The 21134-nt window shown below is 37.1% G+C and overlaps 1 protein-coding gene across 4 annotated transcripts in view; it reads left to right on the top strand.

The window, feature by feature from the left end:
• The window catches only part of PDE10A (phosphodiesterase 10A), a 508454-nt gene that overhangs the window by 423007 nt on the left and 64313 nt on the right, over positions 1-21134 (top strand). For all 4 annotated transcript variants that reach the window (XM_073219874.1, XM_073219872.1, XM_073219871.1 and 1 more), the window contains 7 exons: positions 2979-3119; positions 5088-5243; positions 6539-6589; positions 7617-7675; positions 9046-9097; positions 16899-17041; positions 19430-19522. In XM_073219874.1, coding sequence (XP_073075975.1) covers positions 2979-3119; positions 5088-5243; positions 6539-6589; positions 7617-7675; positions 9046-9097; positions 16899-17041; positions 19430-19522 — 695 coding nt within the window. The remainder of the gene's footprint in view (positions 1-2978; positions 3120-5087; positions 5244-6538; positions 6590-7616; positions 7676-9045; positions 9098-16898; positions 17042-19429; positions 19523-21134) is intronic.

Genomic DNA, 21134 nt, shown 5'->3' with positions numbered 1-21134 from the left:
ATCTTTTGTTAATGCATTAATTCAGGGCCCTTTACCAATGAGAAAGGCAAAATGTATCTTATGCAATACATTAAGGTTATTTTGGAACATTATTAACCCAAAACAAGACTTGCCTTGCCAAATCACAAAATATACTATAAACTTATTAACAACAGTGTGGCAGACAAACCAAATTGCACAGAATTGAGAGTTCAGAAACAGACTCTAGTATACTTGGGGATTTACTGTATGATGAAAGGGACAGTGCATCTAGTGGGAAAAGACTGTTCAATACTCAGCTGTCCATTTGATGGTTTCTGTGAATAAATTAAGGCAAATCTAATGAACTTTTCTATATCCCTGAACACGTGCAGTTTGGCTTACAGTTTAAGGTTTGTTACTGATTGTTTGCAGTAACAGCTGGCGATTAACCTGTTCAGCTACACAGATCGTACAGACCATGCCGTTAAGAACACACAGTTCAACCAGGCATTGGTCTGTAATCAGAAATAGATGTTTCAGAGGGAGCTTTTGCACAGGTGAATTGTATGGAGTAAGATAAAAACAAAACAGTGAGCATACAAAGGAGAGAAAGTGAAAACACATCAGAAACAAGTATCTGCGCACCTTGTCTTCATTTCCCTTCCTGCCTGAACTTTTGGCTTTCATGGGACAACTTTCTCAGTATTTTGTTAGCACTTGTCCTTGGTTTTTTTGGAAACATTTCTATTTATAAATATGAATAAAAATCATGAGCTAATTAATAAGACAAGCACAATCTTCCTAGTGTAAAGAATTGTTTAATTTGTTGGTAATTATTATCCACAAGTTTTCCAGATCCAATCAAGTAATTGAAAGATTGCTAAACCTTGTATCTTCAGGAAGCCTGCTATACAGGGTAGCCTTCCATATTCCTTAGGTGCTGTATTTGCTTATCTGTTTCTTGTGCATCATATAAAAACTCTAAATAGGGGCAATAAATGTTTCATGAAATTAAATAATCTTCCAATAATCTAGGAATGTAGAAGCTATTCTATCATTACTGAATTATGAAGCTAAGCATAACTTGAAGATATTATTAAATCCAGCCTCAAAGGGCGGATGGCAAAGTCATCCAAAAGGGTTGTCTATTGTGTATCTTCAAACAGCAAACAAATAAAGCCAACAACTATTCAAAAAAAAAAGCCAAAATTATTGCTGGGAGCTTGCTCAAGGGTTTGTCTTCTATTACTGTCACAGGAAGTTCCTCAAGAGTTACCTAAACCACTCAGTTCAACTTAAGTTCATTTCCTGCCATCCTGTCTCTGGTAAAGAAAAGGAATGTTACTCAGCATCCTTCTTATTTTTAACTTTCTCATAGTTTAAGAAAATCATTGTCAGTTCTGATTTTTCTTCAGGCTAAATATACCATATCCTTTAGATTTTTTCTTGCAACCTTCTTCCTAGTCTTGAATCATTTTTCTATTCTCTCAATCTTAAGAAAGGATGGCACACTGACAATGATAGATACTGAATCTAACGAAAGTCTGACTTCATTTATGCCATATGTATATTGGTGCATAATGGAATCAGAATTAGTTCAGAAATAGTGACACTGATTTCTATCCTCTTTAAAAATAAAGTAAAATTGTTACTTATCATCTTATATGTCGTTACACTTCAAAAAATCTTTGAGTGCCTACTTGTAATCGATTATTTTAAACTTAATCCTTGAAAAAAAGAACACTTAAAATATATTTTTCACAGGCATGTACCTAATAGCAAGTACTACTTAAACACAGTCCTTACTGGTACAGATATACTTGGGAAGAATACTATTTTGAACTTGGCATTTAATCTTTAGATCATGATGATCTGTTTAAGGCCACCAGGGCTGCACCAGCACTTTGCTTTCCTTCTTCTCCCTTTTGGTGAGGGAGTTCAGACTTACAGGGTTCACTCTCTTGTGCTTATAAGTAGTATTTTATTTGAAGAAAGAGTTCTCTGACACTGCAAAGCTTGGAAACCACCTACTAAGCTAATAAATAAATCCAGTCCAGTGTCTTCCCATAGGACTAACTCAGTAATAACAAGTATTAATAGGAACATGTTTAGCTTAAGAGGATTGTCTAATACTCATTGCCTCAAAAGGTCTCAATTTTAAGCCACAGCAATTCAATTTAAGATAAAAATAAAGGGTTGAGAGACTTTACCTGAACCTTAGTATCTTCAGATTGCATAGGTAATCATGATACAGCTGTGTCACAGTAATGTTCCATCCTTAGGTGACTTTCCTTTTTGGCAAGCAATTCTTAATTTGTAGAAACTTAATATATATATGATTGAATTTAGTAAAAGTCATATTTTAAAACATTTATTTTTAAATAGTTTCAGAACTTTGTCCTCCCACCAACTCATTTGAAAGGGAAAGATATACACAGATAGGTCCAAAATTTTTTGTGTGGAAAAAGTGAAGTTTTTATCAAGAGTGTTCTGAATCTACGATTTTATAGGCTGACCAATTTAAGGAATGGAGTATTTGAGTCTTAGAAAAAGAAAATTCTAAGGAATATTTTTAAAGAGATATTTTTAATGAGAATGAAAAAATAGAGCAAACTCACTTTGGCTTACAGCTTCTGATCCCGTCTTCAGATCCATGTGCCGAGTCTGTAGGGGAGGTGGGGCTCACGTGTATCTTTTTCTTGCATGAGACTATCTTGAGCCCAAGGGCAGCTGACTTTTTTTTTCATCTTATTATTTTCTATGTATCACAATAGGCTATTTTAAGAGGTTTTCTATGGCTAGATCCTCGTGTCCTGTATCTAGCCTGTATTTTATGCATATTGAAAATAACAGGATTTCACCTTGATGTTCCAGTTTGATCATCTCACTTTTCCTCATTTTGTCTTCTTTACCCTTGCTCACAGATTTCTTGTGTCTATTAGGAAGGATCTCGGAGTCTTTCTGTATTGTGCCAACGTACTGGGAAGTTTATAAACATGTTCTTTCCTTTTGGCTAGAGTCTTTGTGTGTTCACCCCACCGGGAATCAAGGAAGGAAAGCCCCGGCTCGTCCCTGCTGGGCCCATCGCACAGGGTACCACTGTCTCTGCTTACGTGGCCAAGTCCCGAAAAACATTACTAGTAGAAGACATCCTTGGGGTAAACGACTTTGTACTCTTTGGGGCATTTTAACCTTAAGTATTTGTTTAAGAAAGATTGTATATCCTCTTGATATTATGATTTAAGCCATTTTAGGAAAGCATTAAAGCAAGATACAGATCAGTAAATGAATTTTTGTGCTCAGAAAGTCATATTTTATATATCCACTAAGAGCTAGATTTGATAGTTATTCCAACACAGGCCAGTAGAGTTAAGCATAAAAATTTATGTTTATATTCATGAAACTAAAGGATTACTGTTTTGTATTTCATATCCTAGTTGGATAGGTATGAATGAGTCAGCCATTGCTGTGTGACACAGTACCCAAAATTTTAGTGGTGTTACACAACAACCACTTGTTATTTCCTGTGAGTCCATGGATTGGGCCATTCTGATGTAGGCTGTCTTTGGTTGGGCTTATGCACCTGTTATCAACAAGCCGTCACTCAGGAGCTGGCTAGTCTCAGATGGCCTCGGTTCTGCATGTGTGTCTCACCCCCCAGTTCCTGGAAAGGCTACCTGCCATGTCCTTATGGTGGTTACAGTGGTCCAAGAAAAGTGGAAACATACAGGTGGTTTTTAAGCTTCTGCTTGCATTAAATTTACTACCCTCATAAAAGCCAAAGCAAATCACATGGGCAGGCCCAGACTCAGTGTGACAAAGGTGACAAAGGACAGAGATATAGGGAATTGTGACAAAAGGGAGCCCTTACTGCAATTTCCCATAGTACTTGTGAGCATGGTGATGAAATGTCACTACTGGATCTAAGACTGAGAGTGACAGGTAGGCCGACAAGTGTATATGTGTACTGCATCCGCTCTGAAAAAGTGCTACATGGGAGTCATGAGAGCTGGTTTTAATTTTGGTTTTGCCACTAATTATCTGTATGATCTTGAACAAATCAGGCAACTAGTTATTTTATCAAAAAAACAAAAGAAAAGTGGTTAAAAGGAAATGTTCTGTGGCATACTGAAAATTGGCAATTAATCATTAAACTTGTTAAGAGACTAGATCTTAATTATTTCCATCACCAAAAAGGAAAGATAATTATATGACATAATGGAGATTCTAAATAGCACTACAGTGGCCATCATATTGCAGTGTGTAAATGTGTCATATCAACATACTATACACCTTATACAATGTTATATGTCAAATATATTCAATATAAAAAAGTAAGTGTTAAAAGTAGATACTATAGAAGTTGTCATTTGAAAATGTTCTATTGAGTATGCAAACTTTCAAAAGATTCATAAATTACAATATAGATTTGTACTATTTTTGATTAATGAAAAGCTTCTTACAGAGAGCAAAAATTGAATAAATAGAATTGTTTTGATATTATTAATTCATTTGATTTCTGTGTGTTTCTTTGAGTGATTTACAAGCTAGGAATTTTTAAGAACCAATTTCGTTTGTTATAATAAGTAGTTAATAATTATTGGATGATTTGTAAACTTTCTATGGGCCTTTGAGGTTTAATTAAGGTTTAATTAAGGTTCATGTTAATCATGAACATACACTTTATGCTTATTCTAACTTTAAAAATAGAACAATATTTTTATATATAATTTGCTTCATATGGTGCTTGCATTTGGAGTATTTTTCACTTGTGACTTACACCTTGTAAAGCCTGTGGAAGAGTTCTGGCACATAGAAGGTGATGCATAAAGAAATGTTAGCGCTCATAATTACTTTTATTATGGCATGTAATTAATATATGTTAATTAAGTTCTACTATACAAAGTTAAAAAATCATTAGAACAGTGTTTAGGTATAGGTTCCATTATGGTAAACATAAACATTTTCTTAAATATGGTTTATAGTGGCATCATTTGGTTTTCCTTTGTAAAGATCTGTTTATTCTTTATTACAAGCATTAGGGAATTTCTGATGGAAATAAAAATCATAGCTTAGTGAGTCCATGACTTGCACTGAATTCTTGTCTTTCCCCCTTGATTTTTCAGGATGAGCGATTTCCAAGAGGCACTGGACTGGAATCAGGGACCCGCATCCAGTCTGTTCTTTGTTTGCCAATTGTCACCGCAATCGGTGATTTGATTGGCATCCTGGAGCTGTATCGGCACTGGGGCAAAGAAGCCTTCAGTCTGAGTCAACAAGAGGTGGGTGAGGCCCGCACACTGCTTGTTAGGGTTTTCAGTTGTGCCTGGCACATTGGAGGTGCCCACTGATATTGTTCAGTGAATAAATTGTATTTAAAGCCACAATTTGCTTAACAGTGTTTTGATACTAATACTGATATTTCTTAAAAATGTCTATTTTTGTTTTGCAGTTATTTGGAGAGGAAATTGATTAAAATAGAAAAAGTAATTTATTTCAATAGAAATCCATTTTAACAATAACAATAAAAGTTTGCCATATTATGAGTCAAATAAAGTAGTAAGATGACTTTGGAATTTTCACCTCTATTTGTCTTTATGTTCTTAAAATTGTCCTCCTCAGAGTGTATGCTGAATAAAGGTTCCGGCATCAGACACATTTAGAGAACAATGAGTGACACTCACTCTTCCCAGAATCAGAATTGGCTCATTAAGTGTACTATACATACTACAGTGACCTGCCTGTCTCAGCTAGGTCCTCTCCGGGGGGTGTCCTGTCCTCTCACCCGGATGACCTGTATCCTGCTCTCCCTCATTCCCTGCAGCAGCAGACCCCTTGAGCGGGGCCGACACCTCCACTGCAGAGCCTAGGCATCTCTTCTCCCCCTCTTGGACTGCCCGTGTCCTTGTCATCCTTCCCCCAGCCACCTTCTTCAGGACTGTCCCCAGATGTTTCCCTGAACATAGCACATAGGCTTGGGTGGCTCCAGGCCCATGTTCTCTTTCCCTCTGCGATGCATTTTCTCTGTAGCCCCTGTCTCCAGTTAATACACTGTGCACTACACCTGTTTTCTTTCTGGTCCTGGTCTCCTGTGCACTGCGCCCTCCGGCCATCCTGCTGTGGGCGCTGCTAGGTTGGCAGCATCTAGAACTGTTTTTGGTGCTTCCAGGCACCCAGGAAATGTTTGTTAGGTGAATAATAAAAGTAGAACAGCTGTAATTGGAGGACTTGTCAGCAAAGTTTTAGAAATATTACGTCATCCTAAAGTGGTCATTATAGGCCTTCTCAATAGTAATTTGTTAAAATGAAAAATAATAATTATTTTATGTTAAAATCATTGGCCAATAGCTCCTGTAATCAGTCTGTTTTGTTTTTATCCAAATTTAAGGGCATTAAATCCAATTCTAAAGATGCAGAAATGTAAGAGAAATCTTGTGCATATTTGACACTTAGTATTTGGCAACATATTCAAAAGCTCAGAGACCTCAGAAAATTCTTTGTATACATTTATGCTTAAGTGCTGTGGTTGGGATGTCTGCCTGGGGCTGAGAAGAATGTGTTTCGTACTTTGTTTCAGGTCGCAACCGCCAATCTTGCCTGGGCCTCGGTAGCCATACATCAGGTGCAGGTGTGTCTCGGGCGTGGCAAGGGGCTGCCGGAGTGTTTTAAGTGCAGCACTGGGAGTGGGGTGGAGCTTCACAAGGAACCTAAGGCTTTGGTTTTGAATATTAGGTCTCTTGTTAGTTCTAAAATTTTTGATCTGTTCACTTGTTTACCAACTCCTTGCCTTTTCGTAGCCGTTGATGCGGTAAGCAGCACGCAGGCCCTATGGTTTTCTTTTCCCCCGAAAGCCCAGGAACAGTTTCCTGCTGGCCACAATGCTGGTATTTTTATGGCCCATTTCTTAAGTTAAACCGTTCTCTACACTAAATGGCATGTGAAAACATTCATCTTAAATTTTAAGACACCTGGTTCTCTTGAAAATATAATCTAATTTAAAAGATCACAAACTGCACAGAGTTTTCTAGTAACTAGACTTTAAAGTTCAGGAACATGGCAGCAAGACTATTCTGCTTTTTGTCTTCCACTTCTTTTTGTTGTCATTTCATTTTTTTAAGTCCATTTCAGCAAACTTTGGTTGGTGGAAGACTATATGATATGAAGAGCAAAGAATACATAGTTACAGGATACATAACTGTGTGAAAAAATACATAGTTATGAGGATCAAGCACTTACTGGATCTGATAGTACCAAGTATGGATGGAATAATGGCCCAAGTACATTTTTTAAAGGATAAAGTACGTTTAAAGAGCACCTTTGAGGTGCCCAGATCTGAATGCTGGCTTCATCACTTAGTAACTCTGAACCTCATTAAGGTTCTAAACTTTTTTATGCTTTAATTATATAAGTAACTTCCAAACCTATAGTGTTTTGTGGTGATTAAATGAGATAATAAATATAAACTACTTGGAGTAGTGCCTGGCCCATATAAGCATTCAATAAATATGAATTGTTGATGATACTATTTTGACTTTATTCACAAAGTGATAATGTTATAACTTCTACAATAAGATAAGGTAAATAATTTCCTGAAATTTTTATTTTTAAATAAGCAGAAATTGCTTATATTGAGCAGCCATTATTTTACATGGCAGGTATGCAGAGGCCTTGCCAAACAGACTGAACTGAATGACTTTCTACTCGACGTATCAAAGTAAGTGTCCATTCCTAGAGATGTGGTAGCTCCTCTAGATCAATGGTCTGAATTAAGTGCAGGCTATGGAGGTGAGAGCCCACTGGGTGCGGCGCTGCCAGCCCTGGGAAGACCAGCCCTCACTGTGCCAGTCTAGTGAGGATGGCGGCTCAGACTCAGGCTGGAGACTTGCATTCTCATCCATGTCCATCTGCAAGCGAAGGATGGCAGACATATATGTGATGAGCTCAGTTTGCAATTCAGTATATATTTTCTAAATAAACTCACTAAAACATGTTAAGACACTAGAGTGTTTCTATTTTTGTAGGAGAAAATGAGCAATAGAAGAGGAAATGTTCTAGTTTATTATTTTCCAAAAAAAGCCCTTTCTCGCATTTTCTACAATTATCAGTAAATTAAAACCATGTTATTGATATTATTTTAGTTTTCCCATGTATAGTAGTTCAGATATCATTTTGGAGAAAATGTTCATTTTCCTGAAGTTTGACCTAGAAAAACTCCTTTAGGCTGGCAGTGGAAGCAGTTAGAAGATATTTATTAAACTGTAGGTTCATACAGTTTTCCTGCTACAGGGAATATCTGTCCCAGCTACTTAATTGTTGAAGTCTAAAAAAATGTTACAGGATGTGGTAACCTGAGGGTCATGTCCTCTGACAAGTTAACTGAAAGAAGAATGTACCTGTTCTCCCCTGGCCACTAGCAGCAACTGACCATGATTGCTCCTGTCACTTTGGTGGCACTTAACTTGCTCCTCAAGGAGTATTGTACTCCCATCACTAATTAGTCTGAAGTTGCTGCTTTGTGTCGTGCTTATTTTTTGAAGTATAAAATTAGGGATGTATGGGAGCTCTCTTTTCATCCCCTCAGTCAGCTGTTTCTTAGAATTCACTACCACCTCCCAGATGCCTGATACTACCACTTCAGAGCACAGGGGGACGCTATGCGCCTCCTCTCGCCGATGTATTTGAATGTCTTGCAGATCTTTCAGTGTCCAGTTAAATCCCACATACGACACTGAATCTGTTCCCTGGGGGATGGATATCCATTTACTTTACCATCTTCTTCACAGTATATTCCTCAGTGTACCAGGTAATTAAACATATTCTATGTCTTAGTGGCTTCAAGCTACACAATTTGTCTTTTACATGAAAGACATTGTTTATTACTAGAAGTTACCTTAATGCTGAGAACATTGCTAAATATACACAAACCCAACTTGTGGTTGTTTCCACAAAAGCACAAAAATCAAGTAACATATATATTTATGTTTTTTTATATAAATGTAGACAAAACTGGGAAATATATCTGAAGTTTAACATGTTTTGTGTTTTAAGGAAGATTATTTACAGGTTTTATTTCCTTTTTTTCAGAACGTATTTTGATAACATAGTCGCAATAGATTCTCTACTTGAACACATAATGGTAGGTTATCTTTTCTTTTGAAAAAGATTTCATTTGATGCTTCGTTTCATGTCCTAATGTGTGACAAACGTCTTTAATATATTAGAGATAAAAGCTGTTTTAAAGATGATAAAAGATGGTGCTTAGTGATCTGGAGGTGTCACCTTGATTTATTTGTTACTTCTGTTAATTTTGAATGGGTTTTAAAAAACATTTGGAAAAATACCTCAGAGATTTTCATTATTTAGTGGTGAACTACACTTAAAAAACATTTAATTTCTTTTTATGTTACCCAAAATATCTTTTGCACATAGGATATGTTAGGACTTCCCAGCTGACTCCCTGGTCTTGAGGCTCATGCTGTTTAGTCTTCGTCTTATCATTCCTGCCTTCCAGAAGGCTGACAGGTACTTGGAGGTGGAAGTCACAGGAAGCAGGATTTGCTCCTGTTTCCCAGTCCTACGGTCTCAGTGCTCCAGTGAGACTCCATTAAAGTGACACGCTGGGAATGTACGTGTCCCGTGGTGCCACCTGTGCCCTGTTGTACGCTTTGATAAATGTTCATTCTCCATTTTCCTGGTCTTTCTCAAAATACAGTGACCCTGTGCAGCAGGGATTTCCTTATCTCCAGGATTTATGACACGCGCTGATCTGCTTCTCTTTGGTGCCGTGGCAGGACAGTGGAGTGTTGCACGCTCAGTGTCTTGTGCAGACAGCACATTTACAAGGATGCTTAGAGAGTGACTTCAGGGGTTGTTACTTTCAGCAGTTCTTTATGTAAGGAGTCATGTTGATGGTTCGAGGTGGACAAAAAGAACATTTGATTGCATGTGAAAAATAACTTCTTTGGTTATGAGAAAAATCTAAGGAAATTATAGAACAGTGAAGAGTGTTAAGAATATAAAGATAAAATATGCACTAATATATATGCCATCTTATTAGTATTAATTTTTACAATACATGAATATGGGGTGTGTTTCCATTTATTAAGTTGCCTGAATTTTTTAAAACACAATGTTTTGTAATTTTCAGAGTATAAGTATTGCTCTTACTTTGGTAAAGTTATTCCTATTTTATTTTTAATGATATAATAAATGTAATTGTTTCTTAATTTTATTTTCACACTTTTCAATGAAAATGTATAGAAATAAAATAGGTTTTTGTACTTTGATCTTGTATCCTGCAACACTGATGACCTCATTATTTCCAGTACTTTCTGAATGGGTTCTTTAGGGTTTTCTAAATGCAGAATCATGTCAGTTGTAATCAGTTAGAAAAATTACATCATTTAATAGTGGATTACAAAGATGTTCTAGTACTCCACATCCAGTCAGGTGTAAACTCTAGGCAAATTAGGAATAGAAGGAAAAGTACTTAAGTTGATTAAGTTATCTGTTGGTGACCTATAACAAGTACACATTGCAATAAATGAGTGAAGCACACACACTAAGGAAAATATATCCATTCTCACTGCTCCCATTCAACAATGTTCCTTAAGTCCTAGCAAATACATTTAAAAAAATTAATGTGAACCCTAGAAAAGTAGAACTATTGCTATCATTATATGCATTGTAAATGATTGTCTTGAAAATCCAAGACTATAAATTGAAAAAAAAACTTAACAAAAGCATGGTCAATACATGCGATTGAGAGATTTTTTTAAATTGGAAATAAGACAATTTTTTGTATGAGAAGACTCCATATGTTGACAATATCAACTCTACTTAAGTTTTTCTTAAGTTTAAGGAAATTCAATATAAATCATTCACCATGATGAAGTGGGAGTTACCACAGGAATGCAAGGTTAGTTTATCATCTGAAAATCCCTTTATATAATACAGTGGAGTAAAAATAAAAGCCAGATGTTCATCACAATAAATGCAGATAAAATGAATGTTGACAAAACCCAACATCCAATTATAATTTAAAACACCCAAAAAACTAGGACTAGAAAGGAACTTCCTCAACCTGATAAAGGCCACCTACAAAAAACCCATAATGAACATTGTGCTTAATGCTGAAAGACTGGATGCTTCTCCTCTGTGATCAAGAGCAAGACACTAACCACCTCTATTCAGGATTGTACTGGTGGTTCTAACCAGGACAATTGTAAAGGAAATAACAAGCATCCATTTTTGCTGTAATATAGTTGGATATTTGTTATATTCCCTATTGGACAGCAGCTAGCATTCTAAAATGGTGAGCAAAAACTTTCATGGGCTCTCCTAATGAAACTTAATGGTCTTAGTAGGGGAGAGACATTAATCAAATATCATAAACATGAGCTTGCAGTCATGCTAAGGTCTATGAAGGAACAGAACACAGTGCGCTGAAAGGCTCATAATGAGATTTGACATAGGGAGGCCATGCAAAGGTTTCCTGAGGACATGACCCCAGACCTGAGGGATGAATGGAAGCAGGCAAAGAGGAGAGATGGGTGTACTTCAGAGGAAGAAGGAACAGAATGCCCTGGTAGAAATGCCTTGGGAAGTTCCAAGTCATCCAGGCCTCATTAGGGAGTTTTGGCTTTTAAGCTAAAGGGTAGAAGACCTGACTTTGTTTTGAAAAGCTAATCCTAGTTTAGAGGAGACAAGGGAGGATGAGGTCATGTTTCTTGTAAAGGCTTTTTGAGGATATGAATGAGATTTCTTATTTCCAGATGAGCAAATTTGGGTAATCTTTAAATCCCTAGATGATCATTTCACTTAGTTCGGTGTTTCATAGTGGGGGTGATACTGACACTTTGGGCAGAACTATTTGTCCTTCCACAGGATCAACTTGAGCATTGCAGATGTTTAGCATCTTTAACCTCTGAGCCCTGAATGCCAAGAGCGCTATCACCACCCTGTCCTTGTAGCAAACAGAGATGCCTATATTTGTTTTCAGATGCTCTGTGATGAGGTGGCTCAGCTGCTTGTTGAGAATCAGTGAATGAGACTTCCAAATGAACTTTGTAAATTTGTAGGTATTTTAAATATTCTTCTGATCTGTACTTATATTCCTTTTCTCATCTGTAATGCAATTAGTGAAGATTTCTCTCTCTGTCTTGTCTCTCATCAGACCCGCCTTGAGCTTGTTTGTTAATCAGGACTCTGGTGTAAGCCAGAAAACATCAACTACCTACTCAGATTAGCTGGAGAGAATAAAAGGGGACTTGACTCATATCACTGTAAAACCCTTGAGTATTCAGACCTCTGTAATGACTGGACCTGCGGGCTCCCTGTATCTTTGGGACTATGTCGTCTCTGTCTGCTCATCTCGTCTGTTTGTGATCCTTGTCAGCAGGTGCTCCCTTCCCACAATATGGCAAAGCTGGTCTTGCCAGCTCCAGGCTTAATTAGTGAATAACAGTGTCTGTTATCACCCATTTAATAGCAAGATAAACAAATAGCTTACTTCCATGCCTTCTTTTTTACCTTTATGCCTTACATATTTTCTTGATACAGTCAGATATTTTAGATCTGTTTTAATAAACTTGTTATATTACATCTGTAATTTCTTAGATATGATTTTGAACAAGTTTTAGTTTTGTTATAGTCTTGGTGGTTTCTTTGCTCTATACTCTTTTCTTGTATCCCAGGTCTCACACACTTTCTTGAATTTATCTATTTTATTTTTGCTTGATTTTATCTCCCTTTCCAAAGTAGTTCAAAGGTAGTAATTTTCTGAGTACTATGTAATTCTGATGTGTCTTTATTTTGCCTTATGACTGAATGCTAGTTTGACTTGGTAAAGAATTTTAGGCCTAAAAATAAGTTTTCCTCAGATATTTGAAGATATATGTCCACTTACTTCCACTGTTGCTATCAAGAATTGTGTTTCACTTACAAGTGAACCTGTGTGTGTATGTCTGTGTATGTGTGCATGAAGGGTGAGGCCTTTAGAATGACCTTCTGATGCTAGGAGTTCATAAGTGTTACTGACATATTTTCAGCATTTCTTTATTAATTTCTTTTTGACATATAAGTGTCATTTCAAAGTGAAAGCATAGTATTTGGAAAGAATGAACAGGCAAACATGCTTAGGGTCACATCTTAAAACAGAAGCCTTTCTTACTACTGTGATTGTCAGCAGTTGATTTTCTTGATTTTCCAACATATCCTGTAACACTATAACACTATCACCAAATAGGAAAACTTTTTTCTCTGAAACAACAGAGATTGTGTGGTGTTTTTAAATTGAGGTATAATTGATGTAAGCGTTATATCAGCTTCCGGTATACAAGGTAATATGGCAACACTTGTATACACTGCAACATGATCACCGCAATAAGTCTAATTAAACACTACCTAGCACTATAAAAAGTTACATTTTTTTTCTCTTGATAAGAACTTTCAAGATCTACTCTCCCAGAAACTTTCAAATATGCACCACAGTGCCACTGACTAGTCACCACATTGTACAGCACAGCCCTGTGGCCTTTCCACTTCATAACTGGAAGTCTATAACTCCCGACCCTCTGCGTCCAGTTCAGCCCCATCCTCCTGGCAACTCTGTTCTCCATGTCCATGAGCTTTGTTTTGTTTTTCATTCATTTGCTTTTTTCAGATTCCACATATGAGGTAGATGATACAGTATTTGTCTTCTCTGTCTGACTTATTTCATTTTGCATAATATCCTCAAGGTCCACCCATATGGTAAAAAATGCCAAGAATTAATTCTCTTTTAAGGCTGAATAATGTTCACTTAGGTTGTTTCCATGTCTTAACTGTTGTCAATAATGCTGCAGTGGACCTGGAAGTGTGTATATCTTTTCAAATTACTGTTTTCATTTTTGTAGAATAAATACCCAGAAGTGGATTTTATGGTAGTTGTATTTTTAATTTTTGAGGAACCTCCATACTATTTCCCATGATAGCTGCACCAGTTTACATTCCCAACAACAGTGTACAAATGTTCCTTTTTATCCACATCCTCACTAATACTTGTTATTTCCTATCTTTTTGATACTAGCCATTCTAACAGGTGTGAAGTGATCTCATTGTGGTTTTGATTTGCATTTCTCTGATGATTAGTGATATTGAGCATCTTTTCATGTGTCTGTTGGCCATCTGTGTCTTCTTTGGAAAAATGTCTATTCAGCTCCTTTGCTCATTTTTTTAATCAGATTGTCTGTGTTTTGATAATTTTAAAGATATTTTTGAGTTATTTTTTTTGTATGAGTGCTTCCTATATTTTTTATACTAATTCATTATCAATATATGATTTGCAAATATTTTCTCCCATTCATTAGTTTGCCTTTTCATTTGTTGATGGCTTCCTTAGCTGTGCAGAAGCTTTTTAATGTAGTTTTCATCATACTAGAATGTGAAAAGCTGAAAACTTTTCCTTTAACATCAGGAACAAGACAAGGATTCCCATTCTTATCACTTTTGTTCAACATAGTACTGGATAGGTCAAAATAGTAAAAATGAAAAAAATAAATTATTTAGTAAGTAAATAAATAATAAATAATAGTAGTAAAATAAATAAAAGTTGTTTACTTTTGCTTTTGGAGTCAGATGCAAAAACATATTGCCTCGACCTGTATCAAGGTGCTTACAACATGTATTTTCGGCTCAGAGTTTTATGGTTTCAGGACTTACATTCAAGTCTTTAATCTATTTTGAGTTAATTTTTGTGTATGGTGTAAGGTACTAATCTAGTATCTCTGGCATGTGGTTGCCTGGTTTTCCCAGCACCATTTACTGAAGAGAGTGTCCTTTTCCTGTTGTATATTCCTTTCTCCTTGTGTTAAGTTAATTGACACATATGTATGTGGGCTTATTTCTGGGCTATTTTATTCTGTTGGTTTATGTGTCTATTTTTATGCCTAAACCATTATTGTTTTGACTGTTATAGCTTTGTAATATAGCTTGAAATCAGGGACTGTGGTACTTCCAGACCTTTTTCTTCTTTCTTCAAATTGCATTGGCTATTCAGGTTCTTTTGTGGTTTCATGCAAATTTTAGGATTGTTTGTGCTGTTTCTATGAAAAATGCCTTTGGCATTTGATAGGCATTGCATTAAATCTGTAGATTGCTTTGGGCAATATGGACATTTTAACAATATTCTTCCTATCCATTAGCATGGAATAGCTTTCCATTTATTTGTATCTTCAGTTTCATTCATCAGTGGCATTACTTTCAGTGTACAGTTCTTTCACCTCCTTGATTAAATTTATTCCTATTAAAAAATGTAATGAATGGGATTGTTCTTAATTTCTCTTTCTCATAGTCCATTGTTAGTATATAGAATTGCAAGAGACATTTACATGTTGATTTTTTACCTTACAACTTCACTGAATTTGTTCATTAGTTTTTACAGGTTTTTGGTGGGGTCTTTAAGGTTTTGTGTGTATAAAACCTTATCATCCACAGCTAGGAACAGTTTTACTTTTTTCTTTAAATATTGGATGCCTTTTATTTCTTTTTCTTGTCTAATTCCTCTGGCTAGAATTCCAATACTGTGTTGAACAAAAGTGGCAAGAATAGATATCCTTGTCTTGTTCCTGATCTTAAAGGAAAAGCTTTCAACTTTTCACCATCTAGTATAATGTCACTTCTCACTGCATTCATCATTCTTCTCTCAACGTCAGTGATCATCTTTATGACAATCACTTTGAACCCTGTGTCATGTATATTACTTGTATCCATTTCCTTATGGCCCTTTCCTGAGGTTTTATGTTGCCATTTCATTAGAAACATTTTACTTCACTCTGTTTGTTTCTGTGTGGTAGGCAAAACAGCTGCCTTTCCAAGTCTTGAAGAAGTGGCCCTGTGTAGACAATGAACTTTATCATTTAACCTTGCTCTAGCTCTTGGTTGTCTCTCAAACATTTGTGATTGAGCAGCCTGATTTAGTCTTGATAGTTCTCAGTTGTTGAGGGTCTGCCCAGACCTGTTCCGGAAGGACAGATCTTATTCAGCACCTAGTTTTAGGCTTAGTGGAATCCAGACCTTCTGGAAACAGCTTTTAAACTATGCAAATATATGCAGTCCTGTGGGTTTGCATAGTAAACCTTGCTAGCCTACGGACCAGAGAATCTGGAGGTGTCCCATGGATGACAGCTGCAAAAATGTGTCTCCATACAAGTGTACAAGCTCCTTTCTGGACAATATTAGAGAGTGGTAGTGATGCCAAGGGAGGGCACAGTGATGGTGTCTGCCAGCATACATTCCTTAAGAAGAGCACCTCTGTAGCTTCTAGATGTGTGCCTGAGCTGAAACCTGCCCAGGATGAAGCTCCAGGACAAGTAAATAGGCCTTTTACCAGAAAGATTGGGGGTGGGTTTCAGTCTTGCTGTGTGTGTAGTGCCCTGAGAGTGGTGGTCTGCCAAGAACTCTCCAATTGTTACAGTCCATGGGACCCAGGAACACAAGTGCCCCTGGCCACCAGAGCCAGGCCATCAAGGAGTGTGCCTTATGGAGACTGCATGCATTGGCCACCTTTAGCAAGGCTGTGAGAGCGCAGGGCCAGGTGCACCCACAGTACTCTCAAAGTAGAGGTAGCGTGCAAAAATGGTGCCCACCATTACCTCTGTGGAGCCCCAACAGGCTCCTGCCCATCTGGCAGATGCTTAAAGATGAGTGTTGTAGTATTCAACATCCAGCACTGAGGCCTGTGCATAGCAGCTCTTCATTTGTTCATGTTCATATCTGTGAATGTTAGCACATTCAAAAGATTGTACACATCTATTTTTTGTATTTATATATGTATATTAGTTATAATGTTAATTTCACACACAATTACAGTATAGACTAGCTGAATTAATATTTATTTCTGATAAAGTTTACCTTTAAATTTCTCATTGGCTTACTCTTGTTTTATTACTTGTCTTTAGATATATGCAAAAAACCTGGTGAATGCCGATCGTTGTGCACTTTTCCAGGTAGACCATAAGAACAAGGAGTTGTATTCAGACCTTTTTGACATTGGAGAGGAAAAGGAAGGAAAACCTATCTTCAAGAAGACCAAAGAAATAAGGTACACCACAAGGAGACTGTCAGTGTGCTGTGCTTGCAGAAGGGCAGGTGCTCTGTGGCCCACCTCTCTGTGCCTGTTCACAGGTGTGCTGACAGTCCTTGTCATACTGTGATGTCATTCCCACCAGGACCCGCCTCCTGAAGGTAGTACTTCTGGGAATGGCATTGGCAGTGCCAGCGAAACCACGCCTAGGAAGCTTTAGCGTCACTCCTGGAAATGCCGTCTTCCGGAGGCGGTCCTTTTGGAAATCACGTTGGAAAAACTTACTAGTGCTCCCAGGTAGGTAAAGGTGCATCCCACCAGGAGGTCTGCAGACTTTTCTATGTCTAGGAGCAGGGTGTACCTAAGCAACTCGGCCACCACCCCTCCCCAACCTGTGGGGTGGTCTCAAAGTGCAGACCACAGTGGAAATTGGCTGGAACATTTAATGACCTAAGCATATTATCCTACAACTTAACAGTCAGTTAAATCAGCACACTTCTTGTTCCATCTGGAAACTAAGCCCTTAGTCTGGTTCTTTAAATGGCAGCTGTTTTCACCACATGAACAGGATGGAATGTGGCTGGTGGAGGCAAACTGGCTAATCATGATCATGTGATTCAGCCATGTTCACAAGCTGAACACCTGCAAGGGGCCTGCCTCAGAAAGTTCAGGACTCAAGCTTAACATTCAGAACTTCAAAACTCTATAGCCATTTGCATTCCTCTTGCTTCACGTGCCTTGTTTAACTCTTCACATACAAAATGCTTGGGGAGCTACAGTATTCCAGTAAGACCCTGCTCCTTACCAACTCAGAATTGCTATTTCATTTTGGCTGGGGCTGTCTATCACAAGGGCACTGAGCAGATGTGCAGAACACAGGTGTGTGCCCTGCACCAGGCCTCACCACTGCCCACCACTGGGCACTTCCTGTTCTACAGGTCTGGCTGGTAGATTTTGTCGTTTGCACCCACAGAACTCTGATTTACAGGCACTATTTAGGTTTTTCTTTTTATTTAAAAATTATTTTGGTTTGTTTTTAGATCTCAGTAAATCAGTCTGGCTATAGTCATTTAGTAAAGTCATTTCTCTTGCTGAAAGTTCAAGTGTTCCCTAACAGGGCTGGTATTAAGCTCGTTTTGAAGATAGTAATGTGTAGCCTGTGTTTATAAGCATGGGAGAAACAGTGAGGGGAGCGGGATTGGCTGTGGCCCTTTCAATGGGCTAGTTAATGCCAGAAGTTCGTATAGGGAATGTCCCTTAACTGTGGCTTCCAGTGACCAGAGATAGCAAACCACAGAGCTGGAATACCCGTCAGAGTTAGATTACCCTCAGACCAAGAAAATCAAGCAGAAATCCTGGAATGGGTTGTGATACTCTTTGCTCCGGCAGTCTGATTTGTTGTGTTCACGGTGTTCGAAGCACAGGAAAGCCAGGAAGAAAACAAGCTTGCATCTTATGCAATGTTGGGTTCACTTTTTGATGTTTTAAGAAAGTTAATTCTCTTGAATTTTCCTCAGGGAGAATCTTTAGGCTGGAGATCTATTTCAGCAATGATTATTTCATATAATGTTGAAAATGTAATATTATGAAAGTTATTTTTGAGTTATTAAAATATGTAGATATTGTGGATTTTAGACATCTTAAAATTTTGAGATGAATGTAGGTTTAATGATATAATGAGAAGATTATAGATATGAGAATATGTAAAAGAAAATGTTGATACTAGATATCAAAACATAATTGCGTGTAATCAGATAATGCTTCTATTTTGGCTGTTTTCAATTTTAACAAATTGGAGAAGTAAAAATACTGGAAGTTGTAAATGTGTTATCTTTACATGGTACTTGTGTTGCAAATGCCTTAAAATTCCATAATGGCTTAGGATCTTAGGATCTGACAGAGCCTGTGAATTTGGTTGTATGTGTGGTAGAACATACAATGGTGTGGACCTGCATTCTGGTTTGTAGTGTGCCACTGATACTTTAGGAATGTTGGCAAGCTACTAGACACATATGGGCCGCAGTGTGTCCCACCAGTGAGAATTAATGACCATCTATATCAAGACATCTTGTAAATTATAAGGTACTTTGCAAACGTAAAAGATTATTATTGGTCAGTGTGATGGAATGCTAGGTAAATTTCAACTTCAGTTTGTGACCCAGTATAATTCAATGTGAACTGTATCTTAATACAAGTCTCTTGAATGATTACTCTGCAATGTTTTTCATGTTTATCTTTACATATTTTATGATAATGAAATAACTAAGAACATGTACATTTACAATTAATGCAAGCATTTCAAGTAACACAGTGCTTTTTTATTCAATATTTGGTAGTAGAAAAATGTTTCAAATTATTCTACAACATCTGTATTTTGACTAGTATCCCTCTCTTTTATATGTGCAGATTTTCAATTGAGAAAGGGATTGCTGGTCAAGTAGCAAGAACAGGGGAAGTCCTGAACATTCCAGATGCCTATGCAGACCCTCGCTTTAACAGGTAAGAGACAGCCTATGTCCTAGGTGAGTTCCTCCCGCCTTGTCCCCTTGTCTGAAGCCTCATGGTGCATCTGCAGGCCCCACCTCCCAGCTACTAGGTCCCTCTCCCATGGCGCTCTGGAACCAACTCCGTTTGTGGCCTGTGTTTTCAGATGTGTAGTATATGATGGACTCTAAGCTATTAATGATACCCAGCTGGAGGAGTTTAAAACATTATGAATGCAACAGAAAAATTAAATTTATAAAGTTGCTACTTTTTTATTACAGCGCCATCATTTTATCCTGAGCATGTTCCCCCTCAAACCTTACCTTAAAAGTGACACATAATGAGAAAAGTACCCACTTTGAATCCTAGCTCTGTCATTTATTAGCTCTGGAATGACCTGGAGTAAGTTATTTAATCTCTCTCTGCTCAGCTTCCTCATGTTCAAAATGGGTACAGTAATGCCTGTTTTGCATTTCTTTTTAAGATTAGAGATAATAGTCTGTAATGAGTCTGGTTGCTTTTACCTGACACAAAGTAAGAATTCAAGAAGTTGCATCGCTTGTTTCATATTTGGATATTAAGACAGTTTATAAATATTTTTTGTTTTGTTTTAGGTTTCTTTGGTGAACTAGAAACCACATTATGTAATCTGATTTTAATAAATCTCTAGAAATCACAAGTCTCAAGACTGATGTCATGACTGTTAGTACATAATAGTTGAAGTATTTTGACAGCAGTGTTGAGTTAATGCAAACATTTGGTTTACTCTAAGACATTTAAATAACATAAGCAGCAGGAAGTTTTTCCAGACACTTGATTGATTAATGTCAAGTATATGCAACTCGTATATATAACACAGCTATACCTGAGTAACAGTAACATGGATTGTCAGTAAATAAAGAATATGCTGAAAATCTGTTTTTCTTTAATTTTTGTTATTTTAGTCTTTAAATATTGAAAATATTTATAAATCCTTATATAAAACCTTTGATAAAAATTTATGGGTCAACTATTGAGAACATGAAAAGACAAGCAATAGATGTGAGAAAAAATTTGCAAAACCTGCATCTGACAAAATAGTGTATCCAGAATATATAAACAACTCTCCCAACGTAATAAATAAATTAACCCAATTTAATAAATAGGACACAAGATTCTAACAGGCACTTCATAAGATACATGAATAGCAATTAAATGTGAAAAGATGTTTGACACAGGGAAATGTAAATTTAATTGTCAGTGACATCCCACTACACACCAACTTAAGTGGCTAAGATTTTACAAGATTGACATTAACAATGGTAGACAAGTATCTGGAGAAGCTTGGTCCTTGTGCTTTGCTGATGGGAATGTGTAATGGTACAGCCACTTTGGGAAACAGCTTCAGTTTCTTGTAAAGTTAAGCATGTACTTACTGTACTCAGCTCCACCCCTAGGTATCTCTCCAAGAAAAATAACAACCATCCACACAAAGATTTGTATGCAGATCTTCAAAGCAGCATTATTTGTAATTGCCCCAAACTGGCCATTAACAAATAATAATGTCCATTAACTGGTGGATGGATAAATGAAAGGTGGAGTACTACTCAGCAGTGAAAAGGGTGGACCTGCTGGTACATGCAGCAGC

The sequence above is a fragment of the Manis javanica genome, chromosome 13, assembly GCF_040802235.1.
Source record: "Manis javanica isolate MJ-LG chromosome 13, MJ_LKY, whole genome shotgun sequence".
Taxonomy (NCBI): Eukaryota; Metazoa; Chordata; class Mammalia; order Pholidota; family Manidae; genus Manis; species Manis javanica.
This window is presented reverse-complemented; position numbering and strand designations above follow the sequence as displayed.